The following is a 25,594-nucleotide window of genomic DNA, read 5'->3' as shown; positions in this document are numbered from 1 at the left end:
CCGGACCCGAATGGGAAGGCTTAGCCACCCCACACCAAGGGCACCCCTGGGCACACCATGTTCCTGGCCTAGTAGAAGGCTGGAGGGAGGATTACAGTGTGATCTGTGTGATCTGTGGCAAGACCCTGTCAGGGGTCCCTGTCTCCCCTCTTCCCTATGAAAAAATAAACAAACAAAGCTTAAAAGAAAAAAAAAAAAAAAAGACCTTCAGAGATGTTGCTAATGCTATTTTTAGACAGAAAGGCCTGTAACCTGGTAAGTATTTGGACACAAGGTGCTGAGGAGCAGCAGTGAGCCAAGCAGGTATAACCCTTGCCCTTTGGAACCTGCAGCCCATTGAGAAGACAGACACTATGACATTAATTGCATAATATGTAATCAAGTACAAATTGCGTTCAGTGCTATGAAGAAATGGTCCAGGCTGCTCTGAAAGTTGAATAGGATGACTATAATTAAGGCCTAGAAATGTCACTTTAAGAAAGTGACATCTAAGGGACCAGCAGATATTGTAATGGTTACGTTGCTGGACTCCCATATAGCCCACCATGGTTCGAGTCCCAAACTGGTGGCTTAAAACTCATGCTGGCTGTGTGTGCACGCATGCCCAAAATCCCGAGGGGAATGGAGGAGAAGGGATTACGGTGTGGCCATCCCCCCTGTGGGGTGATTTCTCACTTTCTCTCTGTCTCTCCAGTGAGTGCACCCCCCCATAGCAAAAAATCTTTCTCTCAAAAAAATAAAAATAAAAAAGAAGAAAGTGCATTTAAACTGAGTACTTGGTTGATTAGAATAGAATCAAAATGTGGGAACAGACACTGAATAACTAAATGCTTAGTTTCCCATAATAGCTGGTAACCTCCTTACTCTGACTCTGAGATTTCTTGAAATGCCTTGCCACAAAGGAAGTACCACACTTTCTGTACACCTGAGCATGCTCTAGGCATTGACAAGAAAGTGTGTGTGGCCCAAGCTCAGAGGGAAGTCTACTTTATTGGGTTTCAGGTGAGACAGGACTGTATTTGGTATGCCCAAATTGTAGCCCTGGGATATAATTAAGTGGCTTTCTTCCCTAACTCTTTTGGGTACCTTTCCAAACTTCAGCACTCTCTTCAAAGCCCATTCAATTTCTCTTTCATCTATGAGCAAAAATTTCTCACTCTTTGAGCTCCTAAGCTCCTAAAAGCTTTTTTGTGTGTATTTACTTTTGGCGTATTTTGCTGATACCAACCTCTAATGCTTTTCTAATGCTCAAAACTCAGCTTCATGGTTACTTTTATGAACTGTATAATACTACATTGAGACATCAGATGTCAAAAATAAGATAGCTGGATAAGAATTACAACTCTAGCAGTCAGGTGGTGATAAAGTGGTACTGCAACTGGACTTAAGTGAGACAGGTCCTAGGTTCACGTCCCAGGACCTCCCTGAGCATGCTGAGTAAGCACTTGCCCGTCATCTGGGCCAGCTGAGACTGGGAGTAAATTGCAGTGCAAAGACCCTGTTGGGGGCGCTATTCTCTCTGTTTCTCTCTGTGTGTCTCTGTCTCTCTACTGGAAGAGATAAAATGGTTACCTTAATAATTACAACTATAAAGTTGTATGACCATGTAAAAAATATCTCCAAATTAGTGGAAGGTACAAAGTGATTGTAGCCTGAGAACTCTTGTAGTAACTAGAAATGTCCAATAATGGAATGGTGGGTCTGAATCTATGCTCTAGAGCATCTCTGTCTTTTCCGGGGCTATTTCTTGATGTAAACATCTGGTGTTCACTGTGTTACAGAGTACAGTTGCTGTGTTGCAGAATGTTAAAAACCTCAACGTGTGTTCCCTAGGCGTTGGGCTGATGGTTTTTGGTTTGCTGTTGGGTGGCAAGGAGTTTAATGAGAGATTTAAAGAGAAATTACCGGCACCCATTCCTTTAGAGTTCTTTGCGGTAAGTCAACTCAAGGCAATAACCTGTTCAACTTCTATGACTGCATACACTGACATCTGGAAGGGATTCTGAACTGGGCAAAAGAGGAATAGGGCACAAGAGGATTTTTTGTCTCTCGGAAAGGTTAGAATATGTCATAGATTATGTCAAAGGGAATTTTTACAAATTATCTAACCAAAAAAACAGTAAAAGGAAAGCATTAAAATGTAGACACCGATGACTTTTATTTTTTTAAAACACAAATCCATTTTTATTCATTTACATTTCATTATTTTAAATCCTTGAGGGATACAGCATCACACAGATTCTGTGTCCAATAGCCTTAACAGGAAGGTTGCTTCGGAATTTGGCTCGAACCATGCCACTGTTTCCATGGGCATGGTAACCTTTCCCCAGATTACTCTGGTTTTATTTGGTTTGCCACCAGGAGTCACTGTGTTGTTTTATGCTTTGTACACATATGCACATCTCTTGCCTAAATAGAATTCCGTCTCATCTCGTGCATAAACACCTTCAATTTTAAGAAGAGCTGTGTGCTCCCTTTGGTTCCTGAGACCCCGTTTATAGCCAGCAAGAATGGCCTTGGACCACAGCCTTCCAGACATAGTTGCCTTTTAGAAGTCCTGTTCCCAGCAGGCCTCCACAGGCCCCAAGATGGCGATTCCCAGCAGGCCTCCACAGGCTCCAAGATGGAGGGAAAAAAAGCGACACTGATGACTTTTAAAATGTAACTGAAAAGTTGGGTGAGGTAGTGCATGACTGTAATCCAAGCTATTCAGGAGACTGAGGCAAGAGGATTGCAAGTCCGAGGTCAGCCTGGGCAACATAGCAAGACCCTGCCTCTGAGGGAAAAAAATACACACACATACACACATATCCCTCTATGTATATGTGTGTATGCATACAAAAAATTTTGATATTAATTGTCCCTAAGTGATGGGTTTACAGAGGATTTGTTTTCCTCAAGTTATTTTTGTCTAGTTGTTTTTTAATGAGCGTATATTACTTACATAACATGAAAAAGTTAAGCTTTTTTTATTTTGAAAAGAGCAAAAGACAATGGTTCCCAAAGTTTTTCAATTCTTTGGCACGCCTAACCCAAAATAAATACCTCACAGTTCCATTTATTAAGTACTTAGGTTCAAACATCTTAATGCATACTTATTGCTAACAACTTACTAGCTGTTTGTGAAAGTGCACACATAAGTTGGAATAAAAAAATGTTGTATGTTCTAAACTAACCAGTTATTTATTCATGGGATGTGTGAGTCTGGTGAGTATACTTTGCAAATTTTCAAACCTTAGAATCAGATTGGACTCTGCTACCCTCATTTCCTATTCACATGGATTTTACTTGGTTTCCTGCTTTTTCATCAGAGCAACCACTGAACACCCAGCTTTGCAAACATGCAGTGTTGTTGCATGGAATACAGTGTGAACTGACTTTCAAACTGTAACTTCCTCAAACCAGAAATTTGCACAGTGACCAACAGATGTCAGTGTTTCCCTGGTGACTTAATAATATCTATGGTGACCTGGAGAGCTAGCTGGTGTACTGGATCTTCTTTATGCATAGTTTGGGGGCCACCAGGATAAGAAACAGAAAATATAGGTTCCTGATCCAACTGAGTAAAATGTTCTAGTTACAACAACTGGTTGGTATGGCTCACAAGGAAGCCAGTTCCTTCAATTCTTTTCCTTACTTTGGTCTCATCTACATTCAATCATTATCTGTTAATAGGTAAAAAAAGATGCTCTTTAACCATTTATAAAATTCTTCTCTCACTGAATCTGGGTACAGTGGTCCTGTTTCCATGGGAAGTTCATCAAAATCTCTGAGCACCTTTGCATGGGGAAGCCAGACAAGCCCTAATTATGAAGTGTATCATGACAGTTACATTTCCCGCCTTGGGTTGCTCGTCCTGGTCATTTCCCAGATTGCTTTTAAAGATTCCTTTGTGTTTCTGAGGAGAATGGTTCTCCAGAATTCTGTCACTGTAATTACAGTCTTTCAATAACACCTTAATCCAGTGTTTTTTTAAACCTCTGACCTTAGTGCTCCTTAGAGCAAAGGAGAGAGAATCCATACTGGAAAGTTTGGGGACAGAGTCTTTATGACTCTTTTTAAGTATAAAATTTAATTTTCATCATGAAAAAGGTTTTCTGAGTTTTGCATTTTATTTGGTAATGTATCTATTTGCATCAACAGAAAAACAGTGGTTCATTATCCCTGCAGAAAATCGATGCCCCAGGAGGTAGAGCCATATAATGTTATCCTATAGATTTGAATGGTCTAGGCATTCTTCTCATTGGAGAGGCACAAGCAAACAAACAAAAAATGAGATTATTTCATTAAAGGAACCAGAAATACCCATGTTCTTGGTTTCCTGCAACAGTCACCACAGTGAAGAACTGGCTTCCTTCCTTGGCCAGACCTAATTCCTTCTCTCCAGATCACCTACTCAGAAAGCTCCATAAGCAATCACTCCGGAGATGAAGCAAATTTCTCTCTCACCTTCCTTTATATTTCTCTTCTTGTAGCTCCCTGAGGGTTATACTTGACACACACCCCAAGTAAATCTGTGCCCTGACAATCCAGGGTAGCCCGTGTACAGCAAAGCTCTGTGTGATGTGTGGCCTCATTCTGACCCTGGCTCTGTAGATGAAAAGGGAGAAGACAACAGTGGGTTGTGGTGGAAGCCCCTAACCACACTTGGTCCTGCGGTTGTAGAAAGAGGACCAGCAGGAGGATTCTCTGAATTTCAATGTACATTTTATAATGCTGTAATCTCATTGTACCACCCTCAAATACACATTTAAATATCCTTCATTTGTGGTATCTTGGCCAGAGACTTGTTTCACCAGAACCAAAGGCAAGGTCGACTCCAGAGAGGTTTCATGGCCTCTCTTCCTGTTGTGGTCAACTAGCCAAACACCTAAGCGTGGATCGGAATGAAGAAGAAACCAATTCCAGGCTACAAGGAAACGAGAGTCCATCTTAATTACGTGGGATAGAATCATTAAGAAAAGTTAGAATGCTGGGAGCTAACAACACTTCTTTTTAAATACAAATATTAAAAGCGAGACTAAACTGGATTTTTTTTGTGGAATTTGAATACTCATCTCTAAAGGTGCATTTGGATTTGTGTCTGTTTTAGGTGGTAATGGGAACTGGCATCTCAGCTGGGTTTAACTTGCACGAATCCTACAACGTGGATGTCGTCGGAACGCTTCCTCTGGGGTAGGAAAGTAGTTTTAAGTAACAGTGTGACATGAATAATCAACAGATGTATTGTTTCTAACTCCTGCTTTAATACTCTTTAAAAAATAATCACCTTTTTTTTCCTACATGTCAAATAGCTGAGGGTTTTAGCATGTACTTTTTAATTATAATTTTAAAAATATAGAAAACGTGGGCCAACCCCATAGCACAGTGGGTAAGTACAGCACATTGGAAACTGGATCCTACATGGCCAATCACAGTACAAATCTCTTTCTCCCTCCCTCCCATGTCTCTCTCTCACACACATACACACAAGTTCACGTGCACTCTGGCAATTAAAGAAACAATTTTTTTTCATTGTCAAAGGACATGTGTGCTCACCAGTGAGAGGCAAAGAGATAGAAGAGAAAAAAACTGTCCCCCCCCATGGGGTATGGTCACACCACAATCCCTTCTCCACTTCCCCATTTTTTGGGGATTTGGAGCATGCATTCACACACACCCAGCATGCTTTTCAAGCCCCTGGGATGGAGATTTGAACTGCTGTCAGTCATATGGTATCTGGTTCCCTTAACCACTAGGTTATAGGGCTAACCCCTGCCAAGAAAAAAATGTTTAAATATGTAACATAAACTTTATCATCTTAATCATTTTTAAGTATATAGTTCAGGGACCAGCAGTTAGCATAATGGCTATGTCGCTGGACTCCCACGTAGTCGACCGCGGTTCGCGTCCTGGACCCAGTGACTTAAAACTCACGCCGGGTGCGTGTGCGTGCATGCCCAAGATCCCGAGAGGAGAATGGAGGAGAAGGGATTGCGACGTGGCCATCCCCCCTGGGGGGTGATTTCTCGCTTTCTATCTCTCTGTCTCTTTCTGTCTGTCTGGCAAGCACATGCGCCCTATAGCGAAAACCTCTCCAGGGAAAAAAAAAAAAAAGAAGGTATATAGTTCAGTAATGTTAAGATTATTCATATTACCAATGTCTTATGATTCTTCTAATATATTCCATGTACTTGTGAATATTAATATGTGTCCTTTTAAAATAAAAAAATAATTATAAAATAAAAAGTAATATCTAAGCCTAAAAAATAATATATTTTCTCCCTTTAAAACTTAAAAAAAATTCTTTTTTTAATTATCTCATTTTATTTTATTATTTATTTATTTTAGTTTGACTAGAGAAGGATAGAAAGAGAGAGAGAGAGAGAGCAAGAGAAAGAGAGAGAGAGAGTGTGAGAAGGCAAGTCGCCAGGTACAGGACTTGAACCACAGTCAACCATGTGGGAGTCTAGCGTCCTTAACCACTATGCCATCTGCTGCCCCACCCCACCCCCAAAAAATTCTTATGTCTAACTGGAAAGTACAGAAAAAAGCTTCATTTGTATTTTATGACCACTAATAAGATGATCTGGTCCTGATCTTGTACTGCTAGATTTGTCTTGCCTCTTTGTTAGACCTTTTTTTATTGCCTTGTAATTCTTTCTATGTTCCGAATACTAAGCTTTACCGAATGTGGAGCAAATCTCCAAGTTTACAGCTTCTCTTTTCCCTTTTTGTTTTTATGTCTTTCAATGAACAAATATCGTTCATAGAATATCTTTTTTCTTTGCGATTTATGCATTCTGTCTTGGGAATTCTTACCTAACCCAAGATCATGAAGATTTCCCTCTATGTCTTAAAAGTAGTGTTCTTTTACTTTTCATACTTAAATGTAATAAAAATGTTCATTTTGAAATCATTTCAGATTTATAAAGAAAGTACAGATATAGCACAAAGAATGTCAGTATTCCCTTCATCTGATTTCCACAAATGTTGATATCTTATCTGTAAAACCATTATCCAACCAGGAACTAGACATCAGTACAAACTAAAAAAAAATATACATTCACATTGTTATAAAACAAGTATCTAGGGTTTCTTCATCCCACAAATCTGAAACCCTGCAGTCATTAAATAACTTCCTCTTTCTTCTTCCCCTAGGCCCTAGACACCACTATTCAGCTTTGTACAAGTTTGGTTATTCTAGATACATCGTACAATGCAATCATTCAGTATTTTTTTGTGTGTGGTTGATTATTTCACTTATTATAATGTCCTCAAGATTTATCCATGTTATGGCATGTGACAAAATTGTCTTCCCTTTTGAAGGCTAAATAATATTCCATAGTATGTGCATGCTATATTTGTTTCTTCCTTTATCAGCAGGCATTTGGGTTGCTTCCTCTTCTTGGTTATTGTGAATAGTGCTACTGCAGACCTGAGCATGCAAATGTTTTCAAAGCCTTGCTTTCAATTCTTTTGGGTATATACAAAGTGGAATTGCTATATGATGTGGCAGTTCTAGTTTTAATTTCTTAAGGAACCCCCATACTGTTTTACATAACAGTTGCACCATTTTACAATCCTACCAAGAGCAGCAAGAGGTTTTTGTTTGCTGGTCTTTTTTTCCTTCCCTAAATGTAATGATTTTTTAAATCTCCCCCTTGAATGACATAGGAATTAAGACCAAGAAGACCTAGATGCCTGCTTCTTACTAGCTGTGTTACCTTGGGCAAGTCACTTAGCCTCTCATAGCCTCAGTTTCTTCACTTGGGCATTGTAATTCATACTTGTCTCCAGGACAGTAATGAGAGCTACAGGAGATAATGTGGAGAAAGCCATTCTTGTAGCAGCCAGCACACACAGTCAGCATTCAGGGCATGTTGGCTGAAACTTCTGAGGCTTGTTTCAGTGGGTTTTCTAGACTGTGATCATACATTATTTGTTACTTTGCTTCACCTATATTTCCTACGTTGTTAAAATTTACTATTCTCTTTATATTTGAAGGAGTGAGAGTGACTTGGTAATCACTCTCCTCCTCTTACTCTGTTTCTCTGATACTCTCTGGCTTGCTCTCTCTGAATCTCTTATAAGGTCTCTGTCTCTTTCTCTCACCACACTCCTCTCTTCCCAAAAAACAGGGTCAGACATTTTCCCAAATGCTGAACATTGATGGAACCTGCCATGTTCCTTCAGACCTTGCCCTCCAGAGTCCTCTAAGAGTTTCCTGGGAAGCAGAGGGAACAGCGGTCGCTCCTTAAGCCACAGTTCACGCACAGTGCAGGTGTCGAAGAAGGAAGCATGCACTGTACTTTTAAACTTCAAAATAAATTGGTACCATGGATGCTGGGTTTGATTTGGGAACAGCGGCGGAGTCAGAGGTGGCAAGGATGAAAATACAAGAGTCAGGCCTTGGGGTTTAATAAGACCAATATAAGTTATTTTGCAAAAGCTTTCTGGTGAGGTCCCTCGGCCTGGTCAGAGGCTGAGCGAGTCAGGCCCAGGGTGGGCACTGCTTGTTCTTAAAAGGCCGTTGTCCAGTAGGTGCTCGCCATGGGTCCTTGTCTGGCCAATGAAGTTCGCTGTTTCTGTTCAACTTTGGCAGGCACACCAAATGCAGAAGGGCTGGAAAGTCCTTTGGTGATGGCGGGCCAGATGCGGAAAACAGGAAAGTTCCTGCCGGCGGGAATGTTTCTGCCATGTTTCTTTTCCCTTCCCCCAGACCTTACAATGAACATTACTTATAATGATTCAATGTAAATCTGTAACACAGTTTTAAAACCTTGCTTAAAGATTGAACTTCTAATTTACAAAATACTTTTACATCTACCATGTCAGTTAATGCTATACTAACCCTACTGACAGTAAACATTATTATCCCCATTTTACAGAAAAATTCATTGTGATCTTTTCAACATATGCTATTGAGTGACTATTATATGCCAAGAACACAGAGTTAAAAATACACAAGCAATGGAGGCCAGCTGGTGGCATGGTAGTTAAGGCACTGGACTCCCACATGGTTGGCCTCAGTTCAAGTCCAAGACTTGGCAGCTTGCAAATAATCCTGGGATGGGAGTAGCAGATTGCATCTGGTTACATCATTGGACTCCCACATAGGCGACTGCAGTTCGAGTCCCGAACCTGGTGACTTAAAACTCATGCCAGGCACATGCATACTCAAGACCCCAAGAGAATGGAGCAGAAGGGACAGCAGCATGACCAAACCCCCCTACCCCGGGATGATTTCTCACTTTCTGTCTCTCAGTCTCTCTCTGTCTCTCCAGCAAGTGCACATGCCCTAAAGCAAAAATCTCTCTTAAAAAAAAAAAAGAATAAGAAAAGAAAAATAATCCTGAGCACATGTGCATGAATACCTAAAATCCCAGGAAGAGAATGGAGAAGAAGGGATTGTAACATGGACATCCCCCCTGGGTGATGATTTCTCACTTTCCCTCTCACTGTCTGTTTCTCTGGTGAGCACATGTACCCTATGGCAAAAACCTCTCATAGAGCTTGTAAGGGGAACTTCAAAAAGTTTATGGAAAAGTGGAATTCAAGTATGAGTTTATTTAATTGCAAAAAAGAAATTGAAATCCATGCATAGTTTTTCCAAAATACACATTTTCCTAGAGGTTTTTGAAGATCTCTTGTATATTTACTAGTACAGAAGATCAACCAATACATAAACAATAACGAGAAGGGCTATGATAAAAAGTGAGCAGATAAGGGATAGGAAGGTCTGAGGTTGCTATTTCAGGAACGGTGTTAGGGAAGGTAATATTTGAGAGACATGAATGAGGTTTAGTGACTCACAGGTAAATTACAGCCTGGACCCAGAACTCAGTCTTCTGACACCCAGTTTTGTACTCTTTCCATTACCTCATACCCGGGTGTCTAGCATGGTCATGTGATAAACATTTAGTCTTTGCTTAGACCCAGTAGAAAGTCCTATTCAGTTACCAGCTGCAAATAATTTGATCAAATGTGAAAAGCTCACACTTAAGAGTTCTCTTTTTGAAAATATACTGATAGATTAAAATCCCCATGTCACCCTAATTTCTAATACCTTCCTTTTCTTATTGCATTCTGCTCAAGTATGTTACTTTTATATGTGAGAGCTAAACTTAAAAAAAAAAAAAAGAAAAGAAGAGGAAGATTTTTTACCTTTCTGGAACTTGGCTACCCAAAAAAGTTTATTTTTCTGGGACTTTGCCCTACACCAAACAGATAACCAATACTTATTACCTTTCTGTCAACATAACAGTTACACATTTGGTCATCTGTGAGACTTATTGCTTCATCAAAACTCACTCTAGAAAAATGGCTTAAGACAGAAATCATTAATTTGCTCATATTTTTTCAGTCTAGGTCAAACTCCCCTGGGTGGTTCTTTTGTTGGTCCCACTTGGGGTCTGTCATGTATCTACAGATGTCTGGAGCTGTGATTGGTGCTGGAGGATCCAAAAGGGCTTTACCCACATGTCCAACACCTCAGTAGGAGTAGCTGGAATAGTGGAGGGCGACTGGCATATTTTTTTCCACATAGTGTCTCCAGCAGAGTAGCCAGACCTGTTTACACAGCAGCTCAGGGCAGTAAGAAAGAAAGGCAAATAATATGCCAGTCCCCTTAAGGCCCTCATAAAGTATCACTTCTACCATGTTCTCTTGGTCAAAGCAAATCACAAGGCCAATGTAGACTTAGCTGGAGAAGAAACAGATTCCACACCGGCATGGGAGGAGCAGCACATACAGACACATATGGGAGGAATGGTTGGTGGCCTTTTCTTTTTCTTTTCTTTTCTTTTTCTTTTTTTTTTTTTTGTTATTGTTGTTGTTGTTGTTGAGATTTTTGCACCTGCGCTTGCTGGAGAGACAGAAAGACAGAATGTGAAAAATCACCGAAGTGGGGAAGGGAGTGGTCAGGCCACATCCCTTCTCCTCTCAGGATTTTGGGCATGTACGCACATACAGCCAGCATGAATTTTAAGCTTCCAGGTCCAGGACTCAAACCACAGTCGACTATGTGGTAGTCTAGTGATGTAACCATTATGTCATCTGCTGATACCTCCCTTCCCTTTCTCACCCAAGAATTTGGCACATCCTGAGACTAGCAGTTGGCATAATGGCTATGTCACTGGACTCTCGTGTAGTTGACCACAGTTCGAGTCCCAGACCTGATGACTTAAACTCATGCTGGGCGCATGTGCGTGTGTGCCCAAGATACTGAGAGGAGAATGGAGAAGAGGGGATTGCAGAGGGGCCATCCCCCCTGAGGGGTGATTTCTCACTTTCTGTCTCTCTGTCTCTCTCTGTCTTTCTGGTGAACACACATGCCCTATAGCAAAATCTTCTCAAAAAAAAAAAAAAAAGAATTTGGCACATCCCTTCTTTGGAGAAATGGGCATAAAAAGGCAACTTTTGTTGTACTGAGTAGATAAGCAATTTGACCTTGGAAGAGTTGCTGAACCTCATCATGGCCTCATTTCCCCCATCTGTAAAATGGAGAAAACAGTGAATCCTAGTTCACAGAGCTATTGGAAGTAATTAAATGAGCATGGAACTGGGCACAAAAGGGGCCAGCAGATGGCACGCCAGTTGCCACAGGGTTCCCGTGGTTCAAGTCCCAGACCTGGTGGCTTGAAACTTACACCAGGTGTATGTGCGTGTGTGAGTGCCCAAGGTCCCAGAAGGAGAATGGAGGAGAAGGGGTTGTAGCATGGCCATCCCCCCCCGGGGATTGATTTCTCTTTTTCCCTCTCACTGTCCCTGTTTATCTCTCTCTGGTGAGCACATGCACCCCAAGGCAAAAGCCTCTCAAAAAAATAAACAAAACAAACAAACAAAAAAATCTGGGCACAGAGGAAGTGCTTAGTAAGTGGTTATTATTGTAATCATTGTAATTGTTATTATATATTAGGTGATTATTATTATTATAAAGCCAATGCTTTAGATTGGAACAAGATGCCTTTGAAAATCCCTATTGCCACTTTCCCTATAATATTCTAGGGAATCCCTATTCTGTGGTTTTAGGACAAAGGCCCCAGATTATATGAATGGACCAAAAAAGCTGGGTCCCCCATCTTGGGGTCCCAGAAGTCACACTTTCCTCCATATCCCCAGGATCCCTAAGTGATTAGACTCAAGGAGTATGATCATCCTACTCCATTCCTGTTAAAAGCTCAACAGCTGGGACAATCACATGGGAAGAGGTAATAGACTCAGACTTCTCACATCACAGAGCAGGAGAAAGCAGTGAGTACCTAACATTGCAAGGACAGTAATTCTCCTCATAGCCCTTGTCCAGCTCCCTCCCCACCCTAACTGGTTCAAATGCCTTGTGGCATCTGAGTACTTCACTGATGATGTGTTCTTTCTAGTTCTGTTACTCTCACACAAGGGTGCCTTGAAGTATAAGGTTACTCCTCTTATAAATAAAATGGCACCTGATCTCTGCTGATAACCTGCCCAAGCAGAAAGCCAGCTCTGTGCTGTTTGGACCTGGAAGGAACCGTCTGTGTCAAGGAGGCCTTCCTTTTTGCCCAACCAGAGCAAACAAGGACTCAAGCCCTGATCCACCTAATTTGTAAAGAATGCCTGTCCTTAATGCTCCCCTCCAGTCTTCTGCTTTTCCCTAGTGGTCACCACATTTGAGTTAAAGCTAGTTTGACTTTTTAGGCTTCTACCTCCAGCCAATCCGGACACCAGCCTCTTCCACCTCGTGTATGTAGATGCCATCGCCATAGCCATTGTTGGATTTTCAGTGACCATCTCCATGGCCAAGACCTTGGCAAATAAACATGGCTACCAGGTCGATGGCAATCAGGTAAAAATCATTTTCCTATTGATGTTGCATACATTTGTCATACTTTATTACAGTAAGCAAATAAGCTAGGTGTATCTATCTTTGTAGAAAAGCTTTTATTTGGTGCTGAATGCATTTGAAGCATATGTTTATTCAATACCACAATAATTATTTTTGGTATTTATGAACATTAGCTAATCCTGAGGTACAAAGTTCTACCTCATCTTAGGGTCAGGGATCCAGCTAGAAAGGGGAAATCTCTGATCTGAAGGGAGAGTTTGACATACTCCTAGAGACATTATCTCTATTTTTATTTTTTATTATTTTTTGTTATTTTTAATTGGCAGATAATGTACATATATATAGGGTACAGTGTGATTTTTCAGTACATGAATATACCATGTATAATGATCAAATTGGGGTAATTAGCATATTGATCATCTCAAACATTTATTACTTTGTGTTGGGAATGTTCTGTATTTTCCTTTTTAGCTGTTCAAAATATACAGTGTATTATTGTTAACTATAGTTTCCCTACTGTGCTGTAGAACACTAGAATTTGTTCCTCTTATTGCACTGTATTTTTGTATCTGTTAACTAATATTTCACTGCTCCCCTCTCCCCCCATTCTTCCCACCCCCTAGTAACCACTATTCTACCTTCTCCTTACTGTGAGGACTTTTTAGTTTCCACATGGGAGGGAGATCCTCTCATACTTGTCCATGAGCCATAGGTCAGATATTTAAAAGAGGCCGATTGTCTTATACATCAGGAAATATCTCTTGAGACCAGCAGTTAGCATAATGACTATGTCGCTGGACTCCCACGTAGTCGACCACGGTTCGAGTCCTGGACCCGGTGGCTTAAACTCATGTGGGGCGGGTGTGCTTGCGTGCCCAAGACCCCAAGAGGAGAATGGAGGAGAAGGGATTGCGGCATGGCCATCCCTACTGGGGGGTGATTTCTCGCTTTCTCTCTCTCTGTCTCTCTCTGTCTGTCTGACGAGTGCACACGCCCTATAGCAAAAACCTCTCCAAAAAGGAAATATCTCTTAACAAAAATATTTTGTCCCTTTTCCTGCAGTTTTCTTTGCTGAAAAAAAAAAAAAAAGCATTTATTTGTATACGGTGTTTAGGAAGAGGCAGAGAGTACAGCATTTATCTCCAATATAATAAAAATCCAAAGTGGTTTTCATCCACTATAAATAGGCCATAATTTCTATTTCAAACTCGTGCTAAACAAATTCATGTGTCTTGAAGACAGCCTGTACTACTGAAAATGTACAATACATGGGGTAGCATGCTTTTCTTCCTGAAGAATGACCTGGTTTGTGTTTTGTGTCCACATGTAAAAGGAACTCATTGCCCTGGGACTGTGTAATTCCATTGGCTCACTCTTCCAGACCTTTTCGATTTCATGCTCCTTGTCTCGAAGCCTTGTTCAGGAGGGAACCGGAGGGAAAACACAGGTGTGTATACAGGCCTCTAAGAACTGGTGATTTGGGTGGGAGTTAAATTTTAATCTCTTGATTCTATTCTGAACCCAAACAAAGCTACTCTGCCTGCAGATCCATGCTCCAGTGAGCTGTGTAGTGAATCAGAGAAAGGCATGATTGGTTGAAGCGAATCACAAGGAACTGAATCTATAAGAAAGAGGTATAGTCCCCAGTTAAATTGGAAAGTTATACAACACTCCCTGCTATCAGTAAACATCAAAGTTCACACACGGGATGTTGTCGTGAAAGCCCGAGACGGAATATGGGCAGGATGACAACACTGTCTAATAGAACTTTCTATAGTGATGGGAATGTTTGCTACTTGCATCATCCAATATGGCTGCCACTAGCAACACATGGTTCTTGAGTCCTTGAACTGTGGCTAGTGCAACCAAGACTTGAACTTTTAATTTAATTTTAATTTTAATTATATATGTATGTTTATGGTGTTATATCTAGACAGAGACTCACTATGTCATGCTCCTCCTGCCTCAGTCTCCTAAGTATCTAGAAACATGGGTACATTTCTACCACACCTGGCTTTCATTTTTAGGGCAGGCCAGGTATAAAATTAGGGCCTCACATGTGGCCTTAACCTGCCAAGCAGAAGGATAGGTTCAACATCTACCGCTGTGGCTGGGTCACAATTTTAACTTTTAAAAATTGAAGGGACCAAAAGATGGTGTAAGGGTCATGTCACTGGACTTCCATGTAGTCAACCACAGTTCAAGTCCTGGACCTAGCAACTTAAACTCAAGCCAGGCACATGTGTGTGCATGCCCAAAATCCCAAGAGGAGAATGGAGGAGAAGGGATTGTGATGTGGCCATCTCCCTGGGAGGTGATTTCTCACGTTCTGTCTCTCTCTCTGTCTCTCCACATGTACCCTATGGCAAACATCTCTCTCAAAAAAAAAAAAATTAAATAACCACATGTGGCTACCATATTGCACAACAAACTGTGGGTCTCAGGTTGGCACCAGATGCCTTTTCCTCACCTCTGATAAGAGCATTTTAGTCTGGATATTTAAACATTTCAGCTTCTATAAAAGCTCAATGAGGAACCAAAATTTCAAAGAGGTAGTGAGACAGAGCTGTAGGTTTATATAATGGTTTGGATGACTTATTTGAATCCTTATTTTTTTGATATGCCCACAGTGACTATCAAAACAATAGGACCAACGTATGCCATGTGTCTTACTAAAGTCTCATATAAGCCCCTTCTATGTGTCTTTTCTCATTCAGCTTGCAGGTTGTTTGGCCTCATTAATGATTCTGCTGGTCATATTAGCCACTGGATTCCTCTTTGAATCACTACCCCAGGTGTGTCACGTGAACTTGATATGAGGTTTTCTTCACGGGTAGAGATTTTGCTATTTTATCATTTATATTTATATTTGCTAGTTTATAGTTTTGTGATGATCTTAAGGGTTTCTATTGTAACCCTAGTAGGATATGTGGAAAGGCCAAGGCTAGAACGAAGATCCTGCTCCGTAACGTACTGACAGCTGCCCATAGGACCTGGGGAAAGCCATCTCAATTCCATGGGGTCTCAGTTTCCTTATCTGCAGATTGGAGGTGGATTGGCTAACCTCCCAGCTCTCTCCTCTCTTTGACCTTTTAGATCTTATACTTACATTTAAAATATGAGTTGGCCTACACTCTTAAGGTATTTATGTGCTGATATATTTAAACTAGTATAGGTCAAGAATGATCTAGAGTAGAGAAAATCATGATGTAGAAAGACTATGGGTGAAATCGCTCCTTGAATACCAAGCTTAATTCTGAACCTCTTGACCACCATGCAGATTTTCTATAAGCTGGGTTTTCCAAGGCCCATTTTAGCTAACCAAGTCCTGAAAATCCAGGCATTTGTGACTTTAAAGGAACCATCAATGCCATGTAGGGATTGAGTGGGAAGAAGTCATGGGAAGGTAGTTGGTGGGCAGTGAGGAGCCAGCAAAAGGAGCTCTGTGACCCAAGAGGAGAGGCATGTGTGGATGTGCTATGTTTCAGGCTGTGCTGTCGGCCATTGTGATCGTCAACCTGAAAGGAATGTTTATGCAGTTCTCAGATCTTCCCTTTTTCTGGAGAACCAGCAAAATAGAGCTGGTAAGTAGCAAAGGTTATTTAGGTTAATATGTCAAGGCAGGATACATGATCTGGGCTAATAAAAAAGTGAGAAAGATGAATTAATGCAATTACTTGTGTGCAGTATCCAGTTAGGCTAGTAGTGTGTGTTAATGTCTCTAACTCTTAGGGGATTTTTACATGATTCTCCATAAAGCTTTCTATCTTTCGTTTAGACCATCTGGCTTACTACTTTTGTGTCCTCCTTGTTCCTGGGACTGGACTATGGTTTGATTACTGCTGTGATCATTGCTCTGCTGACTGTGATTTACAGAACACAGAGGTGCGTGCCCAGATTGGAATGGGTGTGAGTGTCCCAGCTGAAATGGCAGCGTTCACTTTAAGTGTAGACTAAAGCTTGAACTGGTGAAAGTAGAGCCGTTTGGTTATCTCCAGTTAGCTACTCATGTAGCCTGTTGACCAATTAAAATGCCAAATCAAAAATTTCATGTAACTTTGCCAGATGTTCCTTTATGTCATGGTTTATAACTCCACTGATGATTTTGTTAAAAGAGCCTAATTTCCATCATTGCCCTGCTGTTGCACCTAGTAGTACACGGGCTTGCTGACAAATGGCATTGTTCCCAGAATAAAATAAGGAAGTATCAGGTTCCTAAGAAATATTATCTGTTGGACCAGCAAGTGGTGTGTTGTTAAGGCACTGGATCCCACTTGTCCAGCTCCACGGTTTGAGTCCTAGATGCAGTAGCCTGAAAAACACACTGTGTGCATGTGTGTGTGTGTGTGTGTGTATGTGTGTGTGTGCGTGTCTGTGTGCCCAAAATCCTAAGAAGAGAATAGAGAAAAGATTGTGGCATGGCCATCCCCCGAAGGGGTGATTTCTCACTTCCCATCTCTCTCTGTCTCTCTCTGGCAAGCACATCCACCCCATGGCAAAAATAAAAAAAAAAAAGAGAAAAATAGTATCTTCGTTATTATAGTATCTAGTTTAAGCCAACCTACCCTATTTTAGAAAAAGAGAAAAAGTAAGGAATTTGAGCTGTCAAAAAAGAGTGTGTAAAATCTGTTCAAAATAAATTTAAGAAAAGTTCTGTATGGAGTACATGGCCTGTGTGGGGTGAAGTATATGTGATATGTGTGTGTATGGTATGTGCAGTCTGTGTATTGTTAGGTTTCTGTAGATTGTGTGTGTATGTGTCATGTGTATATAGAATACGGCATGTGTACGACACGGTAAGTATACTGTGCATGTGAGATGAGTGTGAGTGTGTGTATTGTGTACATGAGGAGTATGGGATATATGTATATGTGTGTCTGTGTGGTATGCGAAGCATGTGATATGTATGTATATTGTGTATGTATAACTGGTGTGTATGTGGCACGTGTACAGTGTGAGGTGTGTGAATGTGTTAGGCTTAGAATGGGTTTATGACATGTAAGGGTTTTTATTTTAAGTTTGCTCAAAGGTGCATATGCTTGCCCCAGAGAGGCACAGAGAGAAAGTGAGAAAATGCTCCCACGTGGGAGATGGTCACGCCGCAATTCCTCCTCCTCCAGCTCTCCCTCCCTTCAAGATTTTGGGAACACATACACATGTACCTGGCACATTTTTCAAGCCACTGGGTCCAGGATCCAACCGCATAACTGACTATGTGGGGTGCAGCTACCTTAACTATCATGCCACTGGCTAACCCTGAATGAGACCCTTCTGCAAAGGCATCACTTAAAGATCAAGTATTCCTGAATTCTCTAGCAAATCCATACATGACATGTAACGTATAATATAAAACCTTACGTGTAAATAACATACAACACATGGTATTAACATACTCTTTTTCTCCAGTCCGAGCTATAAAGTCCTTGGACAGCTTCCCGACACTGATGTGTACATTGATATAGATGCGTATGAGGAGGTAGGACATTTTTCTCTCATTTTAAGCGATTGTAAACATGTGATATGATTGTCTATGTACTATTTTACCCAGAACAGAAAGTATGGGTGATGAGGAGGGAGGTAGAATGGTCAAAGTGGAAGTTCTGAGCTTCGATTTGCTGTCCAGATTTAGTTTTATAGTTTATTCTATGTATTATTAACTATGCAACTTCGTAATAATTTCTTTTCCTTATTTTTAATGAGAATAAATATATAATGTTGGAATTAAAGTATATACTTAGAAAACACTGAAATAAAAAGGATGATTTGTACGTGCATGGTTTTCTTCTGATGAATTTAAATCAATGGTAAAAGACTAATTTTAACCACATAAAATAGAAGTGGTGGGACTATGGAATTTTTCCACTTTTTGGTTTGTTGGGTTTTTGGTTTTTGTTTTGTTTTGTTTGGCCATAGGGCTTATATGCTCATTGGAGAGAGACAGAGAGAGGGAAAGTTGAGAAATTATCCACCAGGGGGATGACCACACCACCATCCCTTCTCTCCATTCTCCTCTCCCGAGAATCTCTCCAGAGAATCTCTCCAGTGAGCACATAAGCCCAACGGTACTCATGCACACATGCCCAACATGATTTTCAAACCACCAGGTCCAGTACTTGAACTGTGGCCGCCATATGGAAATTCCAGCACTTTAACCATCACACCATCTGCTAGTCCCATTCCACTTCATTTTTAAAAGCTAATGTTATAACTTCTCATTTCCTTGATTTTTAAATGTTCTTTTCTTCTGAGGAATTGCAAAGACTCCTGCAAAATCTTTTTTAGAAAGTTCTGTCCGTTTTGTTTTATGCCTGGGAAGAAGTTCTCAGACTCACTGTGAGGTATTAGGAAAAGCGATCAGTGTTAGGATTGCTATTTTTATCTCATCTCTAAGAAGTATGGATCAGGTTACTCATTTCCAGATTGCATCCTGGAATTTCACAAAGCTTCTTGACAAAACGTTCCCTCTGTTTTATTTGTGTCCATTTAGGTTTGTCCCTGAATTTTCTGAATAAATCAATGGAAAACTCTGTTCATGTTATTCATCTGCTTCTCACAGTTTGGGCAGGAGCCTTCTACTTCTATCCATTTTCTTTTCTCTTTTTGAATATTTTTCAGTTCTTCCTTTTTGTTCAATGGTAAAAATGAAACAAAGACAGACTTTTAAAAGAAATAGGAAGATGTGCATCTTTACAAGCCTCCTTCTCAGTACTCTTTCTTCCAGAGCTTGAGTGGAGTGACTGACATCACTTTATCAGAACACTGTAAGAGGACCTTGAGCAACTTCTGTATTAAGTTTCAAGTTGGAGGAGGAGGGAGGCAATTACAGTTTGATTCTGAAATATTTCCGTGTGTTAAAGTCACTAACATTTTGTTTCTTAGATAAAAGAAATTCCTGGAATAAAAATATTCCAAATAAATGCCCCAATTTACTACGCAAATAGCGACTTGTATAGCAATGCATTAAAAAGAAAGGTAAGTCACAAGAGATGAACAGTGATGATTTCTAAGGAGGGGACTTGGAGATTGACAGGGATATAAGATCACTTAAATGTCTTGGTATCCTCTTTGGTACTACTTCATTCTCTCTCTCTCATTATCCTGTGGTAAAATTTATGTAATATAACACTTATTCTTCCAAGCACTTTCAAATGTATAACCACTGAGTGTCATTAAATACGTTTACAATGTTGTGCAACCATCACTACTATTTCTTCCCTCTCATCATAGGCATATATTACCTTCTCAAGAAGAATTTCTGAAAAGCAAATGAAAAAATAATTTTAGTTTTTTTTACTCTTGGAATCATGTGGGTTCCTTTAGTCGTGATTAGAACTCAACCCCACAGTGCCCAGGGTAAAGGAAACCCCCACAGTCTCTTAAATGATAGCAAGCATCCGAGAGGTCTAAGTTTGATAAACACCACTCTAAACTTGTCCTTAATCCTTTAGCTTCTATTCGTTTTGAATAAAGACTGAGAGTAAAAAGGACTTCTACTGTTCTTTTGATGAGAGTGTAACTTAGTTCAGGGCATCTGAGGGAAAAGGTAGAGGAAGGGTTGGAATGATAACCTGGCATAGGAGCCACTAAATGGGAACATCTGAAGATTAATGCCATTCGTGTGGGTCCCTGGGAGCTGTAAAGTGACCGTGTATATCATATTGGTTTTCTGTGAAGACTGGTGTGAATCCTGCACTCATCATGGGCGCAAGAAGAAAGGCTATGAGGAAGTATGCCAAGGAAGTTGGAAATGCAAATATGGCCAATGCGACTGTTGTCAAAGTGGTGAGTGGCCTTTTCCTTGTCATTTTCCCCTTTCCCTTAGTCTGCAGTGCCCTCCATCTTTACTCCTGATTCAAGTTTAAACACAGCATGAGGGACCAGCAGATGGCATAATGGTTACGTCACTGGACTCCAACGTAGTTGACCACAGTTCAAGTTCTAGACCTGGTAACTTAAATCTCACGCTGGGCGCATGTGCGCACATGCCGAAGATCCTGAGAGAACAGAGGAGAAAAGATTGCGGTGTGGCCATTCCCCTTAGGAGTTGATTTCTTGCTTTCTGTCTCTCTGTCTCTCCGGCAAGCACACACACCCTATAGTAAAACTCTCTCTCTCAAAAACAAACAAACAAAAGAAACACACAGCATGAAGTTACTACTACAATAGGAAAGCTTAGAAACAAAGGAAGTACCTTTTATATATTAAAGGTATGTGATAAAAATTGTGACAATACTTCCAAAATAAGTAATAATATTGTTTTTAAAAATAAGTATCAGGGCTATCTTCATGGTGCAGCAAGGATGTGCTCCTCCAGAGAAGCTAGATCTCATATGGCAACCCCAGTTCAAATCCCCAGCCAGGTCAGCCTGAGACATGCTGATCATACACATGAGTGCCTGGGGTCAGATGGCCTAAAGGACAGGAGGGAGAAGATCATGGCATGACCAGACCTTTAGGGAGGATATGCCCCTGTCTCATGGTATGCACATGCACTCTATCATGAATTGTTTTTATAAAACATTTATTTATGTATCTATTTGTTGTGATTTTCAAGCCACCAGGTCTAGGACTTGAACCGCAGTCAGCCTTAACTACCATGCTACTTGCTGTCCCCATTAAAAATCACACAGTAATCTAATAAATGTTACCGTTAGTACTTTGTCATAGATTTATTCAGCCAATAGTAAAAAAGGCCAAGGGCTGGCTTTCATTGCTCATGCCTGTGGTATTTGTTGCTTGTCACACCGAAGTGAATGGAACTATTTTAGAAGTCAGATGAAAATAGATAGAATGACTAGAGAGATTTCACTAAAAAAAAAAAAAAAAAAAAAAAAGAAAGAAAGAAAAGAAAAAAAAAGAAAGGAGAGAAGAGCAAGAGTAGGAGAGAAACTGAATTACAAGTGAATATACACATCTTCATTTTGTCACATTACAAGGCTGGAGTATATAAAATATTTTAGAAGGAATCTAGTATAGTCAGTACCTTGAGAATATAAAGGCTGACTTTTTATTATGAATCTTTTTTACAACTGAAAATGTGAGTTTTTCATGGAATTATGCTTTGATTTAATTTTTAATATAGGATGCAGAAGTTGATGGAGAAGACGGTACGAAGCCTGAAGAAGGGGATGATGAAGTAAAATATCCCCCAATAGTCACCAAAAGCACATTTCCTGAAGAACTGCAAAGATTTATGCCCCCTGATTTATGCCATACTGTCATTCTGGATTTTACGCAAGTCAATTTTATTGACTCTGTTGGAGTGAAAACTCTGGCAGGGGTAAGCATCATCTTGAACAAGTTATTTAATCTCTCTGCCACTGTCACATTAGTAAAGTCAGAGGTTTGAGCCAGGATCCTTTATCAGTTCTTAAAATTCACTTCTCTTATGTTATGAACATTTGATGATGGAAAAATGTTAAAGTAAGCCAAAGTCAAGAGCATAGTACAATGAATCTCCAGGTGGCTACCACTCATCTTCAAAAATTATTAATTTATGGCCAATCTGGTTTCATTTAACCACACCTCCACTTTTGCTTCTCCTATTTTGCAGCACACCCCAATAGTAACATCACCTGTACCTATTTTAGTATCTATCTCTATGAGGATTCTTTTTAAGAAAAATAGTATTTTTTTTTGCACAAGTAAAATTTAACTATTGTTTTAATACCCCTAATTATCACTGTGCATATAAAAAGCAAATGAAATATAAAATTATTTTATCTCAGGGCCAGCAAGTGGTGTGGTTAAGGTGCTGGACTCCCACAAGGCCAACCACAGTGCAAGTCTCAGACCTGGTGGCTTGCTTTCTCATTTTACCTCTCTCTCTCTCGCTCTCTCTCTCTCTCTCCCTCTCTGTGAGCACACATGCCCTATAGCAAAATTTTAAAAATCATAAAATTAAATAATTCTAGATGGCGTAATGGCTATGTCGTTGGACTCCCATGTAGCTGACCATGGTTCGAGTCCCGGACCTGGTGGCTTGAACTCACACTGGGTGTGTGTGCATGCGTGCCCAATATCTCGAGAGGAGAATGGAGGAGAAGGGATTGCGGCATGACCATCCTCCCTGGGGGGTGATTTCTCACTTTCTTTCTGTCTGTCTCTGTCTTTCTGGCAAGTGCATGCACCCTATAGCAAAAATCTCTCCAAAAAAATTTTTTTAACTGATCCACTCAAAAAATACATGATTATTATTGAAGCAAAACAGCTCAAATGAATGAATGATTTTATCACTGAAGTACATATCAATAGAAAAAGACTTTCATCTGGTATAGAGCCAAGAGAAACTAAACTTTATTTCAACATTGTTACAGATCGTAAAAGAATACGGAGACGTCGGTATTTATGTGTATTTAGCAGGATGCAGCCGTAAGTACCCCTCTGAATAGGGAGAAGTTATAGCATTTTAGTCTTGTTCTTTTTTTTCAGAAACTGCATTTGGGAATGGCTTCCTTAATTTCACTCTTTTAGAAAAATTAAAATGCTTCTGAGGGGCCAGCAGGTGTTGCAGAGGTTAAGGCAGCTGGATCCCACATGACCAACTGAGCAGTTCAAGTCCTGGACCTGGTGGCTTGAAATCCATGCTGGGCACATGTCCATGTGTGCTCAAACTCTTGAGAGTAGAATAGAGGAAAAGGGCTCATAGTGTGGCCATCCCCTCTTGGGGAATGATTTCTCACTTTCTCTCTCTCTTTTCTCTCTCTCTTTGGTACCCTATAGCAGACTGAAAAAAAATTATTGTTATGAAAATCATTACGCCAGCTTTGAAATTAGTCACATATAGGAAGTGAGTTACTTGCAAGGCTCAGGCCTCCTAAACTGGAGTTGGAGGAAACCAGCTAAGAAATCATCGTTAATTATGTCATCAACATAGTAACTATACTGTAGACATTAATATAGCAGTAGTTTTTTCATGGTTGCCATAAACATATTAGTTATATGAAATCACTCGGGTTGCCAGTTTTTCCATCCAACGGTTTTGGAATACCTCCCTGCTATTTTCTTTTCTCCTTTTTTTTCACTTTTTTTTTTTTTTTTTAGTTTTTTACAATTAAATTATGAATTTATTGGGACCAGCAGTTAGCATAATGGCTATGTCGCTGGACTCCCACATAGTCGACCGCGGTTCGCGTCCCAGACCCAGTGGCTTAAAACTCACGCCGGACACATGTGCGTGCATGCCCAAGATCCCAAGAGGAGAATGGAGGAGAAGGGATTGCGGTGTGACCATCCCCCCTGGGGGATGATTTCTCGCTTTCTGTCTCTCTGTCTCTCTCTGTCTGTCTGGTGAACGCACGCGCCCTATAGCAAAAACCGCTCAAAAAAATTATGAATTTATTTTGGTACGGATATTTTTTACTTTTACTTTTTTTTTTTTTTTTTTGCTATTGCCATTTTTTATTGCGTTTTGGTTAAAACCACACTTGAAAATAAAGACACCACCTCTCACTTGTCAGCAAAAATGTTTGACAGCATGCCCTGTAGGTATGTGGTAGGAGTACAAAACTGTGGTGGACAGACCAACATCTGTTGTAATCAGAATTACAAATGCATTTACCTTTTGTGTGTGTGTGTGTGTGTGTGTGTGTGATTTTTGCTAAATGGCACATGCGCTCGCCAGAGACAGAGAGAGAAAGCAAGCAAGAAATCACTCCCCATAGGAAGATGACCACACCACAATCCCTTTTTCTCCATTCTCTTCTTGGGATTTTGGGTACACCTGCCCACATACCTGGTATGAGTTTCAAGCCGCTGGATCCAGGACTCAAACCAAGGTTGGTCATGTGAGAGTCCAGCCACTAGAGTCCACCACAACCACTAGGCCACCTGCTGGTCCCTAAATTCATTTACCTTTTTACACAGCAAAACCAGCAACATGCTACACATGTTCACAATGATGTGGGTACATATTTGCTCATTATACCATTGTGTATATAAACAACGAAAAGCTCAAGTGTCAAACAAAATGGACCAGTTAAGTCAACTAAGGTATATCTGTACAAGAGAATATTTTATAGCATCAAATCCTGGAGGAATATATGAGAAGGTAATAAAAGCAGCTTCCTGGGCTCCACAGTGGCGCATGTAGGAGGGCACCATTGCATGAAGCTGGGGTTGCATGGGAAACCCAGACCTGTAATCCCAGTTGACTAGTGAAACAGGGCAGGATTGTGACATGGCAAGACCTAGTCAAAATATCTACCTATCTTCTTTCCCTTTGTCTTTCACTGGGGGGTGGGGGGGATAAGTATTATAAATATAAATATAAGTATAAATATATATATATATATATATAAATAAGTTTTTCCAAGGACTGGGGTGTGATCTGATGGGAAATAGCAATGAGGGAGGCTTATACTGTGGCATTTTAAAATTGAAACAATATCAAAGTGTTACTTCTTTTGCACCGCTGATAGTCAATATAGACTAATTTTCTTCTTTTTATAGCACAAGTTGTGAATGACCTCACTCGAAATCGATTTTTTGAAAATCCTGCCTTAAAAGAGCTGCTGTTCCACAGCATTCATGATGCAGTTTTAGGCAGCCAGGTTCGAGAGGCGCTTGCTGAACAAGAAGCCTTAGCAGCCCCTCCCCAGGAGGACTTGGAGCCCAATGACACCGCTGCTGTCCCTGCCACTCCTGAGGCCTAGAGGGGACCTCATCCTGGAATGGGGTTTGAGCCTTTTGTGAAATTCCTAACTCATGTGGTTTAAATACTATAATAGATAATAGATTTTTTTTTCTAATGGTAAATACCATTAGTCAAGGCTTGATTTGGAGGGTGAA

The 25,594-nt window shown here is 40.4% G+C and overlaps 1 protein-coding gene across 1 annotated transcript in view; it reads left to right on the top strand.

Annotated features, from left to right (window-relative positions):
• SLC26A5 (solute carrier family 26 member 5) overlaps positions 1 to 25,594 on the top strand; it is a 34,176-nt gene extending 8,582 nt beyond the window's left edge. Inside the window, exons 6-18 of the mRNA XM_027773396.1 lie at positions 1,782 to 1,934; positions 5,093 to 5,175; positions 12,658 to 12,805; positions 14,139 to 14,252; positions 15,523 to 15,600; positions 16,294 to 16,389; positions 16,584 to 16,690; positions 18,212 to 18,281; positions 19,685 to 19,777; positions 20,480 to 20,587; positions 21,888 to 22,085; positions 23,122 to 23,176; positions 25,256 to 25,594. Of these exons, the coding sequence (XP_027629197.1) occupies positions 1,782 to 1,934; positions 5,093 to 5,175; positions 12,658 to 12,805; positions 14,139 to 14,252; positions 15,523 to 15,600; positions 16,294 to 16,389; positions 16,584 to 16,690; positions 18,212 to 18,281; positions 19,685 to 19,777; positions 20,480 to 20,587; positions 21,888 to 22,085; positions 23,122 to 23,176; positions 25,256 to 25,458 (1,506 nt within the window). The 3' untranslated portion in view covers positions 25,459 to 25,594. The remainder of the gene's footprint in view (positions 1 to 1,781; positions 1,935 to 5,092; positions 5,176 to 12,657; positions 12,806 to 14,138; positions 14,253 to 15,522; positions 15,601 to 16,293; positions 16,390 to 16,583; positions 16,691 to 18,211; positions 18,282 to 19,684; positions 19,778 to 20,479; positions 20,588 to 21,887; positions 22,086 to 23,121; positions 23,177 to 25,255) is intronic.

Source organism: Tupaia chinensis, unplaced genomic scaffold (assembly GCF_000334495.1).
Source record: "Tupaia chinensis unplaced genomic scaffold, TupChi_1.0 Scaffold000044_1, whole genome shotgun sequence".
Taxonomy (NCBI): Eukaryota; Metazoa; Chordata; class Mammalia; order Scandentia; family Tupaiidae; genus Tupaia; species Tupaia belangeri.
Note: the sequence above shows the minus strand (reverse complement) of the source record. Positions and strands in the feature narration are given on the sequence as shown.